The sequence below is a fragment of the Acanthochromis polyacanthus genome, chromosome 8 (genome assembly GCF_021347895.1).
Source record: "Acanthochromis polyacanthus isolate Apoly-LR-REF ecotype Palm Island chromosome 8, KAUST_Apoly_ChrSc, whole genome shotgun sequence".
Classification (NCBI taxonomy): Eukaryota; Metazoa; Chordata; class Actinopteri; family Pomacentridae; genus Acanthochromis; species Acanthochromis polyacanthus.
This window is the reverse complement of record NC_067120.1, coordinates 14,185,001-14,207,687: the sequence shown is the minus strand read 5'-3', so window position 1 is coordinate 14,207,687 and position 22,687 is coordinate 14,185,001. Positions and strand designations below refer to the sequence as shown.

Sequence of the window (22,687 nt, the reverse complement as noted above, 5' to 3'; positions counted from 1 at the left end):
AGCAGAAGATAAGATCAGAGTCTATTAATCATAGCATAAACCGACAGAACTAAGAAACGCATTGCCTAAAAAGTATAAAATCAATAAAGTGTAAGTAAAATCAAATATTAAAACAAAACAAGTGAGAAAAAAATAAAAAAAATAATGCTGGAAATAATGGATAATGATTCGCACACTGCCAAAATCACACGAGTTTCTAAAGAAGAATACGGTGAAAACTACAGGGTGGGCTATAAGTTTCCATAAAAAAAGGTACAATGCATATGTTTTTATGTTTCAGATACCCTAGAAGATGCGTTTGATGCTATCTTTGGGGGCACTTGAAGGCCATGGTGTATCAGGTGAAGACACGAGACAGTAATCATCTCAAGGAACGAATCACCAACACCATTACAAACATAACATAAACTGTGCTAATGCAACTTCATCAGCAGTGGGAAACGTGTATTAATATGAATTTTCAAAACAATGGTAATCATATAGAGCACATTACAGAAATAAAAAGTTGTCCAAAATAAAATGTTTATTTTTCCTATGTATGGAAACCTATGGCCCATCCTGTATAACCTGGACGAGTAAATCCCCCAACATCCCCTGTAGAACACCTTTGAAGGTTTTTTTAAACAGAACAGGAGAGAAACACAATCCCTTTAGCAAGAGCAGCTGAAGAAAAAAATCTCCCAAAAATGACAGAATGTCAACAGAAATCTGGCATCTTCCATTTTGAGGAGGATTGAGACCCTCATCAAAAATAAATGTGGGCATATTAAGTGTTAAAGAAATTGGATTTGCAGTATTGAAAAGTGTACTGACTTCAGCTGGAGTGCATCTGTAATTTTAATATAATAAATTTAAAGTGCAGTTCAGTTTTCAATTGTACATAAAAGGGAACAAAACCCTACTGTTCAATGTGGAAGTAACGATTTACTGTAAACTTGTACAGTCTGGAATAATTTCACATTCAGGCAGAGTATTACAAACATGCCATTTTGCAAGAACTAGCATAAAGCAGTTTCCAGTGAACTTAGCTTAACAGTTATTTGTCAACAAGGATGGGGACTAAAGAAATTGGTTTGTTCTGACAACTTGTCTGCCAATGAGCCGACATTAACTACAGCTTCAGCTCCTGAGTTTACATCTGATGTGCTCTATTCTCATCAGCAGCATCCTACATGTGGTAGCTCTGCTCGCTTGGGAATCTGTGCTTATAGTTCCTCCCACCAATCTATAAAAAGCCCACGGAAGATGCTGCTGACATGAGCTGATTGATTCCAGGATACAAGGACAAATCTGTCATGAATTTGCACTCTCACAATCCAGCAGTCACCTCCAAGCATACAGAAGGTGTTTGACTTTAAATCCAGAACAAGAGATTAAAGGTACAGTTCTTTGCAGTATGTTCTTGTTGGTATTTGGATTGCAGGCTGCAACATTAAGAGGCTCGCTATGGTAGTAAATCAGTAATTTCATGTTCTTAGAAAAATTCCTGTGCTAGATTCTCTAAAATCTGATGTGCTCACACAGATACAGTTCAACCTTTATCAGATATCAGCAGTCACTTAATTTTGCCTTGTAAACCACAAATTTACTCGTTTGGAAGGTATCTTCTTTATGTTTTAAGCCGTCTGAGAGTCCCAGGAATCATCAAAACTAGGAAGACCCAATTCTAAAAAGTCATTTTTCAAATATTTTATAAAACCACCATTTCATAAAGGGCACGTTTGGTTATCTCTTTTCTCAAAGTAACACATCAAAATATCCTGAAAAAAGCACAGCAGAGAAATGACACCTCCAATGCCTTTAAAAGTTTAATAAAGACCCTGAAATGCATTTGACTTGTTGCTACACCTGTAACTTCTCTGCACTATCCATCTAACATCTAAAAATGACGGAGGGGTGCATTAAGTCACAGCATTTAACTGTTTAAGGGAGGGGGAAAAAAATCAATCTGTGACCATTTTGAAACGTTATAACCATTTCTTAAAGCTACAGTAGTCTCATTTGAATGTCTTATATTGGCACACTGGAGGTATTTAGTATTTACATTAGCAATAATGCTAGAAGTCACTGCAAACGACTGATAACATACAGGTATTGGACTACTTGAAAATGATCATATTGGACCCACAACAATTAAGTTTTTCTTAGAAGGTCCATGGACTGTAACAGTCTCATACACCAGTCCCTAAAAAATAGTCATCCTGCCTACTTTGGTAATAATATATAATGATTGAAGTCAACTGTCTGTTCATAATGACTTTAGACCATTTGCCATTTGGACAAGTTTATTTAACCAGCAAGTAAATTCTCCCTGAAATGAAAGCAGATGCATTGCCGATTGAATACAGTAGGATGATTTTTACATTCAAGTGAAAACGCTGCTCCCTTGTGGCCAAACGTGACTCTTACAAGAATGTCTGCACACACAACTTGTACCAGCTTGAGATGCTCCCTATCAAAGCAATTTGTCATGAAATACTGCGCCAATAAGCACTTGTACTATTAAAAATATCCCAATATACTTGTGACACTCAAAGATAAATTCTCCTTTATTATGTTCATGAATATTTTACAAGCAAAAGAACATAATAAAGGCCAAATTAAATATCACACACAGTAAATGAGGCAAACATTTAAGTACAAGGGTTCTGTGTCCTGGGTAGATTCACTGTCGTTGGATCTGAAACACAAAAGCAAAATGTCGGTTAGATTGGCATCTTTTACACACCTAGGAGGAGGAAAAAAAATCACAAATGATGAGAGAACTTTAGCACCTGCTCAGCTAGATTTTGTCGATGCCGAGCTCTTCGGGTGTAGAGATGCCGAGCTCGTTTAATGTTGGCCGCAGCTCCTGGATCAGGTAGGGGTAGATATCTTTATGAGGGCCGGCTTTATCCTGAGGAAATAAATAGTAAAACTCATTAATCATTAACTCAGGACAAACACCTACAAAGATGCCGGCTGGCAACATTCCCTGACGTTTTTCTTCTCTCACCTTCACGGCTTCCAAAATTCGGATAGCGCTGGCCAAGTCGTTTAACCTCCGACAGGCTCTCAGTGCCGCCTCAAGAATCTTTGGCTCAGGTACCAGATCATACCCGATCAACGTGTTCATCCCTGAAACATGGAATCAACACTTTAATTGGAGAACAGAGTGAGAATCAGCGTTTTTAGAATCAACCACATTTCATAGGTTCTTTTACTTTATTTCATTAAACATGAAAACCTAAAATGAAGCAATCCCACGAAAATGCACTTTGTCGCCAAAGTCTAATATATTGTATCGTATCCCTCTGTAACAAAGACCTCTCTAAATCAGACAGGATACATTTCCCTTTGTTACAGTTAATGAGACCATAGCAGTCTATTCTGAGTTGCCACACATACCATCTTGCAGCTAAAAATACCCCCTAGTGCATCAAATGTTTATTAATCCACTGCTGAAAACAGTCCCCAATAATTGCATTATTCACTTGAGCAATGTCTGCTAAAACTGTTTAACTTACCTCTTTATAAATTTGAAACTAAATATTTGTGAATTGTCTCTTCTTAAAGATTCAGATCTTTACCAGAAGCCAGTGGATCTAGGAGACATTTACAGTGTAGGAGAATCGCATAATAATGAGAGATGGATTAAAACAAGTGATCATTTAGTCTTTTCTTTGTTGAAATAAAATAAAAAAGCAAAGCAACAATCCAACTGTGTCACGTATACAAGACGAGTTTACAAACATTTTTGTTAAAACTGCAAGCCACATTTGCAAAACGAGGCCAAGATTCAACCACAAGAACTGCTGACTGAGCCACTTCCTGAGTTCTGGTCTTATCAGTTCTCACCTGATAAAGAGCCTTTCTCTACTTTCCTGCCACTCAAAACACCTCCTGTTACAACCAATTTATACTTCCGTATAGAATCTGTGCATAAGCATAAATCAACAAGTAGCCTACACTGTCGTCAGCATTTATATTTGTGCACTGGTGTGTCGGCGTCACGCAAACACACCAAAACACTCATTAGCAAGAGAGTTACTCCACCACTGTGTTGAGTTTCTTTGTGTTCTTCACACAATAGTGACTGAAATTGAGCTGATCATGTTGGAGATTAAGCTAATAAATGTTGAATAACAGTTATTTTTACCAGAAATGACTGCAACAGAGAAAAGACAACACATCAGAGAAAGCAATGTGCAAAACCACTGAACTGATTCAGTCTCTGCAGATGGACAGAATGAGAAAAACAAAGATATGGCTGCACTGGCACATTAATGGCTCTTGCTTTTGCATTATGAGCTAATACAGTCACAACCTGTTTCATATCAGTATTCCATGTTTACACAGACCAAGCACACCAGTCACAGCTATGGAGGTCTGTGCCATTGCAACATGCAGTTACATCTCTGTCAGGCTACACATATGATGTTTTAGTTACCAATGACCTGATAAAACAACAAACCCAAAAATATGCATAATAGCCTAAGGCGGAATTCTGTTATTCTAGAAAGTTACCATATTTGGTCACGATTGCATCTTCTGTACCAATAATATTGGCCTAAACTAGAAACACAGTATTCAGGTTACAAATTTATTACCAGGAATTTGCTCTTGCACATGTTTAATTGGTGGTGTGTGCGTTTCTGTTGCTGCTGTGCTGTCCTGCAGTAATGTTGAGCTATGTCAACTGCATCAACCAAGTGTTCCCAATCAAATGACTGAAGAGGCAACACTTATTCAAAATGACTGTTTTTTGCCTCAGTCTCTCTGAGCGAATCCTTCAGGTGAGAAGGTGCATGAACTCTGGCTCAGTATCAAATCTCAATGGTTTTTGGAAATGCCTACAAAGTACTATAAGCTGAATGGTGACCCAGACTGATATTACTGCATACTTATTCTTTGAATAATGGCACAGGGAAGCTGAAGTTTGACCTTTTGTCATCACTTTATCACTTTGTCCTATTAGACCTCTATGTAAGGTTTGGTCATAACTAGTGTGTGAATTCTTGTGTAATGGCATAGAGCATGTTCAGAGAGCTTTGACCATCAAATTCTAACCACTCCAAGTGAATGTTTGTGTCAAATTTAAAGAAATTCCCTCAAGGCTCTCCTACGATATTACGTTCTTTAGAATGGGAAACACAGATGATCAACCAAAGACATAATATAAACAATAGGAACATGCCTTAAATCCTTAAAATAAAATAATAAAAGGATTGTTTTGCTATTTTCTCTTGAAATTCTGGACGTCTCAGGTGACAAATTAGCACTAGCATTGAAAATTTGGCCTTATCATTACACAATATGTACATAGATGGTGTTAGTCAAAATTGTAAAAACAAAAATCATCTTGGAAATGGTGTAAAATTTCTGTAGAACCCGTTAAGTGGCTCTATCAAACATGCCACGTACAGTGAAATATGCTTATTTGTTCTAAACATATTGTTCTGTTTACACCTTTGCAATCTTTATAGCAAATTCTGTGCATGTTTAATAAATTCTTGAGAATAAATGACAAATCAAACCATTTCATCAGAGTATTGTATCGACCCTTAAACCAAAACTGTTCTAGTTTCTCATCACAACTATGGTGAAACCTCAGGTAAGGCCAAAACTATGACATGTAATAAACAACTATTTATAATCCAAAATGACCCATAAGTTTAGGTGATTCAGCATCAGCATCTTTCATAAACATACCTTTTCTCAGCTCCCATGCGTCAATGTCTGGCTTGTTAAAATAGGTGACCCAGCGAGCATCAAACTCCTCATCTGTCTCCTGCTTCCCATGTGAATAGCACCTTGAGGCCAAAAGAACTGCACAATAAAAACACAATGTATTTCTGCAGTCTCTCACCAGTGCAATAAAGCATCTGAAGTGGCATGTAGTGTCAGGTAAGGTGGAAGAGCAGACACAGTCAAGGACATTCACACTGAGGGAAGTATAAAAGCAGAAATGCTGTCTAGTAATGTAATGCAGCTGGGTTACTGCCAAAGTCCTGATATGAACTCTGGCACGTACGGAGCGGGTACACACTGGCATAACGTAATGGAAACGTCTGTTATATAGTGCATATGCTGTATTTAAGTCCGTGTGAAAATTAAACAATATTCATACACTTAATGTTAACACTAAACACATGTAAGTAAATCTGTATCTGTTGTATTTACATTTCCTGCAGCTAAAGACCTAGTTACTGCAGCAGCATTTTAGCTTCACCATCTTTACTGAGTAGTTTGGTTTCCTTGGTTGTCAGAGTCAAATCATGCCTTGATGGTAACTACTTGTGACTAGCTGAGCACGGCTACAGTCGACTAACCTAGTTAGCATGTTAGCAACGAGCATCAGCGGCACAATCACAGGGCCCCACGCCAAGCCTTCAAACCGGGTCATGGCAAGGACACCGACACCACCGAATTGAGCACCGGGATATTTTTAGAGCAGCAAACCCTTAGATAATGAGGGTAATGGTTGTATTAAACGAAATCCTGCATAACTTAACTGAAACGTTAGCTCGTACTACTGTGCGGACTGTATTAATGAGTGATAGTTACACCGGCTTAGCTAACAGCAGCGAGCTAGCTTAGCTTTGCGGGTACCGCAATGTGCCGACAGTCACACTTGGTTTCCGCTAAACTTCGCCTTAACAGTTTCACATGCGACCGCATTTAAACATTAATATTCAGAGATGATAGAAGAATGAGCAAATACCTTGGCATTGTGGTTGCGTACGGGTTAAACTCCGTACACCGGAGACCGAGAGTCGGACGGCGGCTCTGAACATGATGCGGGACAGCCAGTTACACGGACCGGTCAGGTTTGGCAGGAGGAAGCTAATGCTAACTGGGTTAGCCCGGCACGTATACCAGTTCCTGCTGCGCATGCGCAAACTGTACCTGATTGATAATATTTTATAACCTTGACCTGAATTCATTTTTGCTTTATTGTAATGAATATCATGTTAACAGTATTAATAAAGCATCTGTTACAGTGTAATCAAAAAAGAAAAAATATGAAAGTATGATAAGTGGACTAAAGAAATTGAATAAAACAATAAATATTAGAAGAAAGAAAAGAAAAAAGAAGAATATACACATCTTGTACAACTGGGTCTCTACTCTCTCCTAATGCAATCTATTGTTTTCCATTGTTTTATGGTTTTGTGATGCTTAGGATTAACAAGTTAAAGTTTTGAAAGTATTCCTGTTTTATATCAATCAGTGACTCTCACTGTAAGAGGAAGTTCGTCTGTCTCACCCTCATATGCCAGGCTCTGACCACAGACTCTTTCTGCTGTTGATATGTGCCTTCTTGTGTTGTCCTTTCTCTGTGGATAGACTGTGATCACCAAGTCTGTGTTTTATCAGGCTCTGTCTCTGCTATGCAGCTCTGACAGTGAATAGATTTTCTGTCAGTTTATGTTCATGGATTAGGGTCAGATAGCATTTTTTTAAAAAAATTGTGGTTTGAATGTTCCAGATCAGCATCTTTTGCTTGTGAAATAATTTAATTGACTCTGATCAGTGGTTGGAGAGCAGTGCTGGTCTATGGTCTGTTGATTAGTATTATCTGTCATCTGATCTGGAAGTCTCAGGACCAGCTGACAGAAGGGACGTTTTGTGGGCTTCAGTTTTTATGGGTTGCTTGAAATATCAGTCTGTCTTGGGAGATTGATTCGATATTTCATCACTTTGTTTTAATGGTATTAATCAACAGGTAATAGCCTAGTATTGCCTTGCATGCCCTGGGTGGTGTCTTTCCTTGGATGTTTAACATGGACCTGCAGAATTCTGAATGCAGAACCTCTAAACTTGTTCCATCTTGTGTCATCAAATATTCTATCTCACTATTTCTATTTATTTCACTTCAAAGTGGTGCAGTTATAGCATTCAAATCTAAATACTTTACTGGAATAAAATTTATGTACTTGGGATTTTGTTTGTCTGATAAGGTCGCTCATGTGGCCTTCATGAAAATAGAGGTTTGTATAGAATGAAATTCCAGTATTAGAAGTTTAAACTACTTCTCCTCTGTAAGACTATTTCTGCTTTTCTTCAACTGAAATGGACGTGTATACTCTTCTTCACAGCTGAAAACAGCAAAGTTGAAATGCATTTCCAAAATAATATGTTGCAGTGATGTTATATTCTTAAAAAAGAAGGACAACATCATCATGAAAGTCAAACAATGGCCCAAACTTTATGGTTTTATGATCTATTATCATGTATGCAAAAGTGAAGATAACAGAATAAAGCTTACTGGCACAGACTCTGTTTATAATTACAATGAGTGCGACCAACATTGTGTACTTTTGCAGTGCTTCGTTGACATTTTGCATCAGAATAAGCTCCAGTATAACCAATATGTAACTACTAATGTGACTATTTATATTTCTGATGATAAAAGTCTATGTACATGTATTTCTTTGCATATAACAGAGTTACAAAGTGTTGCAGAAGAGAATACCTCGACATGCAGTAATTTTGCTCCAAGTTATTTTTACCTTCCTATGTGCAGTTTACCTGTATACTGATACAACATAGATGATTATTGATTGAGAAAGTAATATTGTTTTCAGCCATCAGAGTCAGAGACAATTCTTCACTTGTGGTAAACTGTGTCACATAAACTGAAATGCAGAGGATCTACTTTCTTTATAAAACATGCTAGAGTAATTTCTTGTCAAGCTACCTGCAAATGTTCATTTTCTGATATTTCTCATAATGTTTCAGATCAGGGAGGACCTACGCTCCAGTCATTCAGACAGAGTCTCTTGGCCATCTGCTGTGAGGTGGGACTCTGAGCCGTCCTCAGCAGACCTCCACGTCTCTCTGCGTCCTCTGTGGATGGACTGAGAGTTTGTGGGGGTTGGTATCCAGGCTCCCGGGGATCCAGAGGGTCTTTAGAGAGCAGGATGCAGATGGCAGGGACTGTCCTCTCCATGGTTATGCCTGGTGCTCCCTGTTGTGGACTCTCCCAAACCTCATTTACTGTCTTGTAGTAGAGTTTGGACACTTGATGCAGGCCTCCCACTTTACGTTTCATGATCTCCACACAGGTGATGGTCTTGGTTACTCCCCTACCTGAACCACTGAAGACCACTTGTCTCAGTGATGTCCCATTGCTGCCTCTTGCCTCTGCTTGCATGCGAGCCGTTGCAAACCGAAGTAAATTTCGGATCTTGCTTCCCTCTTTTACTCGCATGTGCAGGATGTCTGCTGCGAGGCCGGGAATCGGAAAGGGGCTGCAGTCCTCTGTGCGGCTGATCCTCCTGAAGTTGCTCTGAGCAGGTTTTGGAGATGAAGACGATAAAGGGACAGAAGGACTGAATGAAGTGGATTGATTCTCCATTGCTGTGTGCAGCATTTGAACTCTTCGTGTGACCCTGGGGTTAAGCCATTTTCTAGACAGCTACAAAACAACAGGCAGGATGCTGTTTCTGTTTCTGTGCCTGCAGCTTCGGATTATTGGCATATCTCCCTTGAGATCTGAAGCACGTTTCTTGTTCATTTAAGAAACTAAAAGCTGATCAGCTTTGTAATCCAAACTTGTCACTTAAATTGCTGTTCTCTCAGTCCCGTGTCCATGCTGCATTTCCATTCTGTCTTGTGAGCACCGAGATGACAGCCAGCAGAATGAAGAGGGCATTTCTTCCTCTAATCCCATTGACGTGAAGGAAAAGATGTCCTTGCTCTATTCAGCTCTGAGGACAGCTGATGCCAACAAACACATATGAGGCTCAGAGAGAGACATGTAGAGTGGGACATAGTGCTCTTAAAGGCACACGCTACATTTTGCCTCATTTAATAATGTCTGTCACATTCTAGTTAGTTGGGGTTTTTGTTAAAGGCTTAAGGGCTCAGAGATTTTATTTGTCTGTGTGGTTGCTTTAATTATATGGATGAATACACATGAGTTAATGAGATTTAACAAGGCATGTAGTTGAAACAATTCTTTGTTTAACTGAATTGCACTTGATTTTGCCATTTTGTTAACATTCTTATTGTGCAGTTCTGCAGATATTGCATCCAACTACAATCTCACTGAGATAAAGATATGAAGCAATATTAGCAACAGTTATTTGAACATACAGTAAATTCTGGTTTTCAAAGCAATTTTTCCCTCTGCATTATTATCACAGAGCCATATGGACCTCGAGAAATGCCTTCCTTTGGGCTATTACAACAACTTCACAGTTGTCCTCCCTTCAGTCCATCGCCTGCTGGGTTGACCCAGAAAATGCTTGCTGCACAAGTTGTGCCCCGTTTTGAACTAAATGACAAGTACATGTACAATCATACCTTGGAGCAGCTTCTTTTTGCCAAAGCTGCAGGAAACCATAAAACCAGAAATCATAAAAAAAAAAAAAAATTCACATGACAACAGAGGGCTTTTTCAGAGCTGTTCTCTTTAGCGATGTGAGGCAGGAGGTCAGGAGGCAGCTGCTGGGCTCATATGGAACCAATATACTGTTATAATGGTGTTATAATGCCTCGCAGGATGGTATGCATCCCATATTATCCACTGACAATGAGCACAAACAAATTATGATTCGCTGCCGTGAGGATGATCCACTGTCCATGACTGACAATTAACTATCCATCTGTGAATACTGTATATTCCCATCCTGAGAATATTAGCTAAACATTTGGATAATAGTTCTTTGGAACCACTACAGGCATAATAGAAGCTCTCTCTGTGTGAGCTTTTTCTTCAATATGTGGTCAAGTGATGATTGCTTGTGTTTCTCCAGTGATACATGTGGTGTGATGAGTGTTTCTGATAGGAGACAAGCTCATATTACACATTACGCATGTCCCACCAATATAATCCAATTTGAAAATGTAACTGTCTCCAATTATAAGCATCTGGTTTATGATTGTCATGAGGTAATAGTTACTTGGTTTTATTGGCTCTGTGTTAAAACTGAGAATGCCCTCAGAGTAGTTATTGGTTCCACTGCCATCTTGTGGTAGGACACACATATTACACAAATAATAAGCAAATACAGTAAGACTAAAGGTTGAAGGAAATCTGGATTAGCAGGAAAGACACACACATCATTTGTACAAATTTATTTAAAATGTATGCTTATAAATAGTTATAAAATGACATTTATAAAATATATCCTTACAGTACAGACTTATGACGCTGGACAGACATAAATTAAGATTACAAAAGACTGCAAGATAGGATATAAGGCACAAAGCTTTTACATGATAAAGGAAACACGTTTTATGATTCTGCTGATGATGATAGAAAGACGCTCTGTTCAGTTTGGGGGTGATCTTTTTTTCTTTTCAGCGAGTTTGTTTTTCACTCAAACAAAAGCTGATGAATTTAATATTAAGCAGCTCATTGTTTCATGTTCACCTTTAAAACCAGTAAAAATATGTTTCATCACCAATAAGCAAGCAGAGACTGATTCTCAGTCAGTGCTTTTTCATGTTAAATAGTAAAATAAATGTGTGAATCTACTGTATGCGTATGAATCCTGGTTTTCTCAGCTTGGCTTTGAAGCAATTACTTGTAAAATTTCCCTCTGGATTGTGGCTTCCTGAGTGTTGATGTGGACGTCTCCTATCTGACCATTTTCATACCTGTGAAAGGCAAAAGCAGGCAGTGATGAAAAACAAAATATAGCCTGGTAACGTGTGGTTGAACTGACAAGCAGAAAGGTGTTTCCACGGTTGCTTCTCTGCTGTTTTACTCACACAAAGAGGAAACGTGTGCAGACATGGTCGGGTATTGGACAAACCCAAATGTTCCCGTGTTTTTGAAGGTCTTTTGAAGTTATCACTGTTAACACATGTAGACAAATTCTTATGAAACGTCACAAATGTCACATCTTACTTTTAAAATAATCTTCTGCTTTCTCATATTTACCTTCACAGAGTGCAATACAGTTTAGGTTACTGCTTTGCAGAAACCTGTTTTCTCTGAGCGGCTCCTAAAACACGCACAGAGAACAGAGGATGAGATACTAAAAACAAGAGATGTTCTTGTGCAGAGTGAATCTATACAGAGCTTAGATGAATGTGAGCCTGACCTGTTTGATTTTATTTATTCGGTTGTATTTCTCTAGGAGTTCTTCTTTGGTTGGCATTTTGTGTTGACCTTTACCCATCTCTGGATAAAGAAGAGCGATATATTCAAAAATAGAATCAATATGCACAGGTAATTTACACGGTTATTATGTAGTTTTTTTATACATAAAATGTGTGTATTCTTACCAGAATATCCAAAAGATATGCTTGAAATGGGACTCAAATAGATGCCTTTTCCATAAGCAGCTCCATGAAGCTGAAAAAGAAGAGTACAAAATATGTCTCAAATAGGTTTTAGTGCTCGAAATGTACACATAATACATTTATGTACAAAAAATGTACTTTACTATCTAATTTCTTATATAAAAGAGTTCAGAAATATGTATAAAAATGTATGAGAGCTTTAGTATTCTCATATTCTACCTGCAGTTTGGTATAAGAGGCATTAACCAGCCCGTTTCTTAAAATAGAGTGCCAGTTTTCGATGTGGGAACCACTGAAAGAAGAGAAAATAGGGTCTAAGAATATGAAGCTCGGATTGTGTTCTACATGTAAATGATGATATGGCAGTTTTGTATTAAATTTTATTGGATTTTACTCACTGGAAAGCAAAAGTGCTGCCATAAAATTTCCTGGCAGTTTGAAAGCGAGCCTCTTTGGATGGAGGGCTGCTGATCAGCAGGAACTGATGAGGCGTGTGCATGAACTTCAGTTGCTATCGAGCATCAAGCAGCAACAATAAATAGGACAGCAAAAGAAGGAAAACATAAAGACCAGCATGTAGTTTCTAACGATTACTGCTTTAACACTTGCAAACACACGGTTAAGAAATCAGACTCTGACAGTGAACTGCTCTTGCACACCTTATTCAGTGGAAGCTTGACAAGATGAGATCTGTTGCTCGCTAAAATCCTGTCAAACACACAAACACACACCTGGATATGAATCTCAACACGCTTAGATTTGTGACAGTTTATAAAACAGAACAGAACTCTAAGTGTGATGCTAGTTTGGACTGAGTCTCTCACCACTGCAGTAGTGGATGAGCGAGAGGGTCAGCCTTGTCCATCTGCTTCTTTATCTCAGAATAAGAACCCTGAATATGACAAAACACAATTTCATCATCTATCTGACTTAATGCAGCTGTCAGTGAAACATTCATCAGCTTTTATGTTATTCTCAGGCAAAAGAATCAGATTTGAATCCTAAAAATGGGATCAGGAAAGTGTTTTGAGACGGGTCACCTGTGCCATCCTTCTGATTAACAAGACGCTGTCCAGAGCTTTCTGCAGTCTGTCATAGCTCTTCCTCTGTTGCAAAAGAATACACAATTTATTTAATTAAAAATGAAACACCATACCGAATAGGCCGTTACAAATCAGGCCAGTAATAGCTGTATTTCCATGGATACCTTTGGGCTGAAGGCCAGAGTTTTGGGGTTGTACGGATCAACAACAGAAGGGTACGGCTGAAATATGATGCTCTTGCGTGAAGACTGAAGAGCAGCTTTGCACATGGCTACCAACAGGTCGATCACCTGCAAGAGCAGAGATTGCTGGAACACTGACCTATATCACTCACACTATACAGAATGTAAGCATGTCACCAACCTCTGCACCGGTGGCAACCTCCTCTGTAGCTCCAGACATAACTCCCAGCGTATGAAAGGAGAACACGCACAGCTCTCTGGTGCAAACTGCAGGCTGAAAACACACAAAGCAGACATGTATTTACAGTCATGTGTTTTTCAATTTTTAATCCACTCATAAGCCACTGAACTGTGCACTAATTTCTTTGTAAGAGCTTGTACCTTAAGCATAGGGCCGTTTTGAAACACATGCCGCTCATCACAGACAACACAGTATTCATTCAGGTTTGGGATTCTCTGCTCAGCGTACCTCATTACCTGTGTACACATGGAAAAACAAATGAAACCAAATACTTGCATTCTGTCATACAAGCTACTTCATGTGAGCCAAACTAAATAGTAAATTTAAAACTGATGGATTTATCTAGACGTCGTTCAATACTGAAAATATTTGTTCCATTAGACGTCTCCTTCAAAAGCTATGTGAAATTCTTTGTAGTTCATGACCCTTAGAAGAATGAATTTTTTCAAGTATTTTTACAGAAAAACACATTTTAGTTTCCTCATCATATCAGGACAAGGCCTTACCTGTACTAAGAAGCCGTGCTGCAGGCTTGGTGTGTTCTTACAGTGACCAATGGCGTTGGAGGTGAAGAGCAGCTCTATCAGCTGTTTGGTGCTGAGCTGAGCAGATGATTTGACCGCTGAGACCACCACCCTCTGTAGAGGAAGAAACACAAACTACACTCTTGGAACTAATAATGGAGGAGACATAAAACCTTGGAAAGATTATTGCAAACACGGCCGACGCGATAAACTATTTACACCGAAATGTATTTTGAAGTATATCTGATTTAACTGAGAGGGAGTCCTCACCTTTCCACTGGGCGTGTAGGTGAAGAGTTCTCCAGTTGGATTCTTGATGGTGTAGGAATTTGGACGATTTGTGAAACGGTTCAGCTTTATTGCTGGTAAAATGATTTTACTCCTTACAGTTGATTCCTGGAGCCCATTTGATCTGTTCATAGTAAAGAAAAGGTGAATGGATACATCCGAGGACAGATTCAGTCATCGGTGAAACATGTTATTAAACTGCCTCATACTTTGACTGTGGTAACCAGACGTTGAACCTCGCACGAAACTTCTTGATGGTTCCACTCGGCTTGAACCAGCTGTGTCTGCTCTTCTGTCGGACTACGATGCTCTCATTCGTCAAGTGCTTCCACTCTTGAGATATGAAGACTGTGAGAATACTGCGGGACACAACTGCATTTTTGGTCTTTACAGAATCAGCAGATGCACCACGAGTCACACAAACTGTGCAGATCTCACAGCATGCAGTGGGCGATCTAATTATCACTGATGTAAAAGTTAAAGTGTGAATACTCACTTCTGCAGCTGTTTCCCGACACTGAAACGATCAGGGCTTGATGGCTGAAAGACCTCCACTGTAGGTGCTGTGGTGAGAAACATCACTTATTATTCAGGGGCCACATGGATTCAGAGTAAATTCTGTTTGCAGAAGTTGTTTGTTGGTTCCTCACCAGGTCCATCCAGATACTGAGACACAGAGAAGTGAAGACGGATAACAATGGGCTCTGATGGATTTACTCTCCAGGCTTTGGCGGCTTCTGCCTGTGGACACCAAATGATGAATATTATACTCAACAGGTCCAGAAGTCATGACAGCAAATGTACAAGAAATGCTTCTAAAGTTGTGGTCAGAAATTTAGAAATAGGACGTGCAGCAAATGTATTTTTTAAAAACTTACATATTGAGAACACAGATATTAAAAAAAAAGTCTAAACTTAATGATATTGCCACCTAACTTTATGCCAGTTGACTATGATTTACTGCACTCAGTCACTTCTCTGTGCCTGATAAAGAGAGCTTGTTTGACAGCATGTACCGGACGGATTTGGCAACAATGGCAAGAAGTATGTTTGAGAATACAGGACAGTCAACTATGGTGCTGCTGGTATCACAGTGACAAAGGTAAATTACCTCAGAAGTCTTCAGGTCAACATCAAAATACCAGCTTGAGAGTTAAATCTTGGACGTAACAATGTGCATCAGCAGGATAACAACACAAAACAGATCAGAAGTGGAAAATTTAAGCTAAAATGAAGTGCTTAGGATGGCCGTTCCAAAGTCCAGACCTCAAGTGTGCTTAAATTTATGTGGTCTTCCCTTACAAGAGTTGATGTGAGATAACTGCACCATTTCTGCCAAGAATTGTTGTCAAAGTTCCAACATGAAATCTGGCAGAATCTGATTGTTAATGTGGCTGATTTAGATGAAAAGAGCGAAAGGAGATCTGATTACACACTAGCTGTCCTCTGTTTGTAGTTTTGACTCATCATCTTGTTCCGTTTTCACAAGAGATACACTTAATTAGATAAATAAAGCAAATTGGTGAATGTGTTTTTGAAAAATGAAAACTATAGCCCCAATACAGACATTATATATTCTGTCAGTGATTTGCACAAATATAACCACCAATTTGACTCAAATGTGAGTAATGTAAATTGAACTTACATCCAAAAAGTTGGCATTAATGTTTAAGTCAACATCCACGTCGTCAATGGATCCGTACTCCCTGCCAGAACAAAACGTCAGACAACCTGACAATGCAGAAAAGCTAACAGAGATCGCTTCATTTTAAGGCCACGAATAAGAGAAGACTTCAGACGTTCACCTGACAGAGACTGCAGAGTCTGAAAACAAAGTCCTGGCTGCCTCGATGTCTGTTCCCAGCTGGGGGTGGTGGTGTAGGTCAGTGGCGCAGCTCTCCTGCAGAGACAAACACTAATACACTTAGCTTCTGCTCAAAACAGCTCAACACCGGCTGCAGGGGGCTGAAGGATTAAAGCTCTCACCAAATTTCTATGACAACAGCTGAGAAAAGGACTATTATTCTCAAGGTAACAGCCACTAGAAGGTTTTAAGATATAAAGTACAGATAACACTTTATTGCGCTCTATCTCACATCAATAAACAGTATGCAAAATATATATAAAGGCTTTCTAACTTACTATAACACACTGCAGTGAAGCTGCAAAGGCGTGTGTATTAATGTGTTTATCAACTCTATTTGCATGACTCTCCATGTGAAGCATCCTACTTTTCCAACATTCACAAAAATGACATCCGATATTTTGTGTTTTTATATCCTAATTACTTATGCAACAATTTCTACAGTTGTCTTTACTGTGTTGCTGAAATATGATTTAAAACACAGCCAAGTCTCATAAGGAGACACTGAAGTGGATGTTTACTTGGATTCCACACAGGATATCATCGGTGTCGCTGTCCTCGTCCCCGTTGCTCTCCGTCCACTGCTGGCACTCTGTCTCCTGTCGAGTTAATGGGAGAAGCTGTCAGTCAAAAGATCCTCTTATTTACACTGTTAATTTGACCCGTCTGTTCACCCAAACAAAGTCAGACAACATGATGCAAAGACTATCACTGATGTCAACACATTTGTAGGCCATTTGTAGGTAAGATGCCACATTTTTTCATGATAGAAGATAACTGCTATGACGGTGGCTCCAAAAAAGAATAGGACTGCTTAATCTGCTAATTACATCCTGAGAAAGATGTCCGTCACAGTTACAAAGAGGACAAGGTGGCAGAGTTCACTGCGTAAAAGCTTAAATTCCTGTAAAAGATATCCGTTATACTGAAAATTGTACAGTAATCAGAGAAGAGAGAAATCTGGAGCTTTTAGACTCACCATGTGTTGAATTCGTTGGCTCTTATTCACCAGCATTCAACAATGTGTTTGCTCCACTGTGGCAGACACAATTAAGCATTATGTTGGAAAAACACATGCAGCTTAATTAGTTCAGCTACGCCTGCCACATACAGACATTAACAGACTGCTGTCAGTATTTTCTTCACATTTTAAAGTATAGTTCCATCACACATTTCATTTTATCACTGTGATAAAAGCTATGTTTGTCTCAATGTAATTTGTCATGTTAATGTTATCCCTGACACAAAATGAAGTTCTTACCTTTCCTTAAGCAGAAAAACAAAGAGTTCCCACATATTTCAAGTGAGCAAATAATCTTAAAGTGATCACATTTTTAAAACAATTCCTCATCTGTGACCCTGACACGAGCAAAACCAAAGAATATTCCTGTATGATGGCTGGACTGGCTGTCTGGGCTTGGTCGTCCTCACACCCTCTGCTCTGAACAGCAGGAAGTCCCACATGTTCAGCTTGACTTCTGGGTCACATGACTGGCTGCAGCTACTGATCAGCTGAACCGGGTCCAGGTCGAGGAGAGGCGGAGGACGAGACCCGTGCAGCCCCAGGGTTTTTGCTGCACGACTTGTTTGCACATTTAGTATCTCTGTACAAATACCATCCATCACTTTTTATTATGTTTTCTGTTATAAAATGACAGAGGTAAAAAAAAATTTAAAAAGAAGAAACCCAGTCCATGTATCACACTGTACTCCAGGCTCATGAATCAGCTTCAAGCTCGTGATGAGAACAAAGCTCCCTGGTGGCTTATTTGAAGGATGACTATACAGGTGATGTTTGGCATTTATTAGTCTTCCTGTCTGTCTGCTGTGGAGCAGCCTGACCTTAATCGGCAGTTACCCTTGTTAGCAGTCACCTGCTGCTCTGCAGTCTAGCCAGATTAGACACTTGTAGGACTGCATACATCTGTGCAGATCTTCTCTCAACAAGTGCTTTTCTCAGGGTAATCCACTTAGACGTGAGTGGGTGTTTGTAGGGGAAGGCCACAATATCATGAATCCCCGTACTTTATACTATACGCTGCCATTTTTAAGGCCAAAAAGCAATCAGAGACGACTCAGAAAGAGTCGACAAACCTTTATTATCTGCACAAAGGCGGGAGGACTATTGATTTATATTGTGCTATATAGTGCAGTTTTCATGTTGTGTTATCCCCCACCCCCATCTAATTTTACACACCTCCTGTTGTATCATAACTTCCAGGTCTTATCTGTCAGCCCCACAAGGTAGATGACCAACAGGGTCACAGTGAAAATCTAATTTCCACTGCAAACTATTCTATTCAATTTCTACTGCATCTGTTGTAGAGACCAAACATTCAACATGGAGAGTTAATAAAGGAAATATAAAGTTGGTGAATTCCATCCATCCTCTATACACCACTTTATCCTCACTAGGGTCGCTGGAGCCTATCCCAGCTGACTCGGGCGAAGGCAGGGGACACCCTGGACAGGTTGCCAGTCTGTCGCAGGGCTACATACATCGGTGAACAATCACACTCACATTCACACCTACGGACAATTTAGAGTAACCAATTAGCCTCAGCATGTTTGTGGACTGTGGGAGGAAGCCGGAGTGCCCGGAGGAAACCCACGCATGCACAGGGAGAACATGCAAACTCCATGCAGAAAGATCCCAGGCCCACCCCGGGATTCGAACCAGGGAGCTTCTTGCTGCAAGGCAAAAGTGCTAACCACTATTCCACTGAGCAGCCAAGTCGGTGAATTAACTGTCTCTTTTTAGACCTTGTCTTTTTGAGTGTATAATAACAAATGTGATGGAGAAGGAAAAATAAGAGAGAGTAGAAGGAAAACGTGTGCATGATGCATGAAAAAGGTCACAAATTAAACTTGACCCAGGGGCAGTGGAGTAATACAATGAGTTTAAACACCTTAACACTGCAGAGAGCCAGACCTCTTTACATGTACAGTATAAAATCACACTGACAAACATAGTTTACAGACACAACATCCAAATTACACAGAATAAAAATATAAACACAGCAAGAAAAGGTTTTTAAAAATCTAATTTCTATTGTTGTGGTTATAAAAGGCTTCAGTTGTCCAGTTGTATTCTCAAGCACTGAATTAATTCACCGCCTAGTCAGGTGTAGCTTTAAAGGACAATGATCAGAGAGTGTGACCAGTACACAGACACTCCTTTGATCAGTAACTATAAAAAAATACACCTTAAAATACAGCTTCACTTAAGACTAGAATGAGCCGTTAACATGCTGAATGCTGGATGTCAGCCAGGGCTTTAGCCAGAAACTTGAATGTCCACAACTCCAACATTTATCTTCTCAAGACAGCATGATACAGCAGACAATCAGCCACATGATGCTCTAGATGTCTGCACCTTTTAGGTGTTCTGCTAGTCAACACTTCATCCAACAGACATGTGAAAAAAAGATTTTTAAAAAAGCTCAAGATAATTCAGCCGGTCGTCCACAAGAGAGAGCTGCTGCAGAGCTGTTGAGAGTCAGAGAACCACAGTGCCCTAAATCCATACTTTACTCTGCCTGTAAGCACACAGTCTGTGCAAAATGCTAAAATCTAACTGCAGTTTGTTACTGCTCTGCAGATATGGTTTCTATGAATGAAAAACACTTTTTTGAGGAAACTTAGTTTTATTTTGCAGTGTGACACACTTGCAAGATATGTCCAAAAATATGTAGTATGGATTTTGGACACCAAGAGGGTTTTGACACACAGAAATATTCAGTAGATGTAATGAATGCACAAATTACTTTGTTAAAATCATCAAAAATACGAAAGGAGACAATTATGGCTTGCATTATATCAAAATCTGCTGAACTGTTTCACAATGTCAAGCTCAGGCTCAGTTTGTTAATTTTGATGTCAAATCAGCACAGTTACTTACAGTTTGTGTTACTTTGGTTTTTAGTGTTGCAAAAAGTCTAAAAAAAACACATGCAGGCTGCTGAAATCAAGCAGAATGAAGAGCTGTGATGACAACATTGGATGTCAGTACAACATTTTTATTATTTTATCTCAAGCTTTTAATCTGTCTTTAAACAATGAATTATTACTACTGCAGATATTTTGGCTCCACTTGCTTCAAGCCTTACATAGACAGGATGCCGGTGAAAGTTTGGAGTCAGATTTCTCCATGTTTAAGTTATACAGCTTTTACATGTTGCATGTTGTGAGAATATGTTGGGGTCATAAGTGACAAAAATGTTCACAGGCACTATTCTTACCTTCTACAAATTTACATGATTTTATGATGTGTGTGAAGTCATTTCAGCTCTCGTGACTTACTACAGATTTCTGCTCAGTTTAAAGTCGTCTTTTTGTTTTTTGTTGTTTTTTTTTCATTGTAACTTTAAAATGATTAGCCAACAAGTTAAGAGTGAAACTTTGTGGCTACTTCAGAGCTTTATAAAATGTAATTGTAACAAAAAATAAAATGAAGAAATACAATAAATGAGCAAACCTAAACCATCCCATTCAATCTGTACAAAGCAACAAATACTTTTTCTCAATTAGTGGCATAAAGATGGCAGCTAAGAACGGAAGAACGTAAAAATTATATGCATGTCTAAACAAATGACACACCCACATCCTAAAGGGAAGAACCTTTTTCAGGAAATAGAAATGGTTGTAATACTGAGCAGGGCTAAGACAGCGTACCTGGACTGTATTAAATAACATTGAACATATATGTTGAACACCACATGGGTTCGATTTTTATGGTGTGAAACACTGTGTACCTATTCACAAGACATCAAACATGGCTATATTATATATATATATATATATATATATATATATATATATATACACACACACACACACTCACACACTAAACATACTTTACTCTGACAGATTGACATCCAGATATATGGTGGGGTTGCACCTAAAATTTGTCCGCTGCACTCTATTTCTGGTAAAGCTGCATCATGTGTTACTGACTGAGAGTAAGACATGCATTTGTGCTGTTCTGTAAAAAATGGAAACAGCCTGATTTGAAGTTTTCACATCTGCAGGCATCTGCTGGTGCGTTTCACTCCATCAGCTGTTATAATCTTCATGGTGTGTAATTGTAAGCGTGGTATCGCCGTTCCTATCATGTTGCTGTTGCCAGTGCATGTGAAGCTCTCAAGTGGATGCAGTGGGAGTATGATATAGCATTGTGTTGTAGGAATGTCGATGCTCCTGCTCGCATAATAAGAGCCTGAATAAAGAAATTCAGAAGTGAGTAAAGTGAATGATTCAAAATGAGAGGTGATGGTGCATCATCATTAATGACAGGGTTATTATAAGTTGTCACATATGAGGAACTCGGCTTAGTGTTTTGGTGCATAACAGTAAACGCTGAAGTACAGAAAAATTTGAAGAAGTATCAATAATTAATCAAATGCATGTGCAAGTGTTGCAAGTCAAATAAGCAGTAAATACTGCAAGACAAAAAAAATGAGACAGCTGTACAGATTGTGCAGGAATGTTCAAACAATTAACAAGGAAATGTGCAAAATCTCACAGCAAGCGGTGTAAAAAAATAATCAAAAGTGAAAAAATAAGAAGTGTTGACATACAGTGCACAAACCCACCTACAAGCCTTATTTAATGTTCAGTGTGGGACAGTATGTATTTGAATACATTGCAGAGAGATATCAGAGAGCCATCTGAAGCTTTCTGTGTTTCCAAATGTAGGAGTGATTACATATATGCCAGTATACTCATATAAGAAGCTCAAACAGATTTAGAGATTTTACTTAGAGTTAAAAGTAAAGAGTAAAAAAGTAGGACCAGACTTTTGCATTATAATTATGTTAAAGCTCATGTAGCATGAATTCTGGTGGTCAATGGTCAAAAGTCATAAGAAGCTCAATGCCATTGTTAGAAAACAAAAGAAATAAAAGAGACAAGAGCAAAAAAAAAATACTAAAAAATAGAGGTAAAAGAACAGAAGATAGAGGGTGAATCATGAAGAATAAACATCTATCAAGGCAGCACAGTTTAAATTCACAACCTGATAGCTTCCTGAAATGCATCCTAACGCTATTAAATATGAACTAATGAATAACTACTATAAGTGATTGATGATTTAATCTTGATCTGATGACAGGCTCATGTTTAATATTGGTTCACACCTGCGCTCGACACCTGACCAACTTCTGCGCTTTAATTTGAAAATTTGACGCTAAAACTACTTAGTTTGAGTAGAATGAGTAGAAAACTGCCTGCTTGTTAAAAGTACTCATAGAACTGGCTGTCCAAACTGTGATTTTTACCCGCCCTATATCGTGTGGCGGCGG

The 22,687-nt window shown here is 38.9% G+C and overlaps 3 protein-coding genes across 3 annotated transcripts; all 3 read right to left on the bottom strand.

Moving 5' to 3' along the window:
* Window positions 1-2,531: 2,531 nt before the first annotated feature.
* Window positions 2,532-6,869, bottom strand: LOC110950394 (cytochrome c oxidase subunit 5A, mitochondrial). The gene is made up of 5 exons (XM_022192958.2): window positions 6,704-6,869; window positions 5,692-5,808; window positions 2,996-3,117; window positions 2,775-2,896; window positions 2,532-2,680 (listed from the first exon to the last, which is right to left on the bottom strand). The coding sequence occupies exons 1-4, from the start codon at window positions 6,774-6,776 to the stop codon at window positions 2,783-2,785; spliced, it is 426 nt and encodes a 141-aa protein (XP_022048650.1). The 5' UTR covers window positions 6,777-6,869; the 3' UTR covers window positions 2,532-2,680; window positions 2,775-2,782.
* Window positions 6,870-8,163: 1,294 nt separating this feature from the next.
* Window positions 8,164-9,855, bottom strand: LOC110950391 (ribonuclease P protein subunit p25-like protein). The gene has a single exon (XM_022192954.2). It carries the CDS (start codon window positions 9,356-9,358, stop codon window positions 8,726-8,728), a length of 633 nt encoding a protein of 210 aa, XP_022048646.1. The 5' UTR covers window positions 9,359-9,855; the 3' UTR covers window positions 8,164-8,725.
* A 1,400-nt stretch (window positions 9,856-11,255) lies between these two features.
* LOC110950380 (protein mono-ADP-ribosyltransferase PARP6-like) lies at window positions 11,256-17,847 on the bottom strand. Its single transcript, XM_022192940.2, has 23 exons — window positions 17,647-17,847; window positions 17,365-17,420; window positions 16,907-16,984; window positions 16,327-16,421; window positions 16,167-16,227; window positions 15,172-15,262; window positions 15,018-15,084; window positions 14,731-14,880; window positions 14,504-14,645; window positions 14,216-14,347; window positions 13,850-13,945; window positions 13,650-13,742; window positions 13,451-13,576; window positions 13,284-13,349; window positions 13,068-13,135; window positions 12,903-12,951; window positions 12,642-12,754; window positions 12,463-12,535; window positions 12,226-12,295; window positions 12,042-12,121; window positions 11,879-11,942; window positions 11,707-11,791; window positions 11,256-11,592 (listed from the first exon to the last, which is right to left on the bottom strand). Exons 2-23 carry the CDS (start codon window positions 17,398-17,400, stop codon window positions 11,496-11,498), a joined length of 1,932 nt encoding a protein of 643 aa, XP_022048632.2. The 5' UTR covers window positions 17,401-17,420; window positions 17,647-17,847; the 3' UTR covers window positions 11,256-11,495.
* Between the last annotated feature and the right edge of the window lie 4,840 nt (window positions 17,848-22,687).

Bases quoted from the DNA above. Each gene is read 5' to 3' on its own strand.
- LOC110950380 (XM_022192940.2), bottom strand. From the start codon at position 17,400: ATGCTGGTGAATAAGAGCCAACGAATTCAACACATG. The intron at 14,348-14,503 runs GTGAGGACTCCC...CTTCCTCTACAG, and splicing joins CCTACACGCCCAGTGGAAAG to AGGGTGGTGGTCTCAGCGGT. The intron at 12,952-13,067 runs GTGAGAGACTCA...TGTGTTTGACAG, and splicing joins GCTCATCCACTACTGCAGTG to GATTTTAGCGAGCAACAGAT.
- LOC110950391 (XM_022192954.2), bottom strand. From the start codon at position 9,358: ATGCTGCACACAGCAATGGAGAATCAATCCACTTCATTCAGTCCTTCT.
- LOC110950394 (XM_022192958.2), bottom strand. From the start codon at position 6,776: ATGTTCAGAGCCGCCGTCCGACTCTCGGTCTCCGGTGTACGGAGTTTA. The intron at 5,809-6,703 runs GTATTTGCTCAT...TTTATTGTGCAG, and splicing joins TACGCAACCACAATGCCAAG to TTCTTTTGGCCTCAAGGTGC. The intron at 2,897-2,995 runs GTGAGAGAAGAA...TTATTTCCTCAG, and splicing joins GAATTTTGGAAGCCGTGAAG to GATAAAGCCGGCCCTCATAA.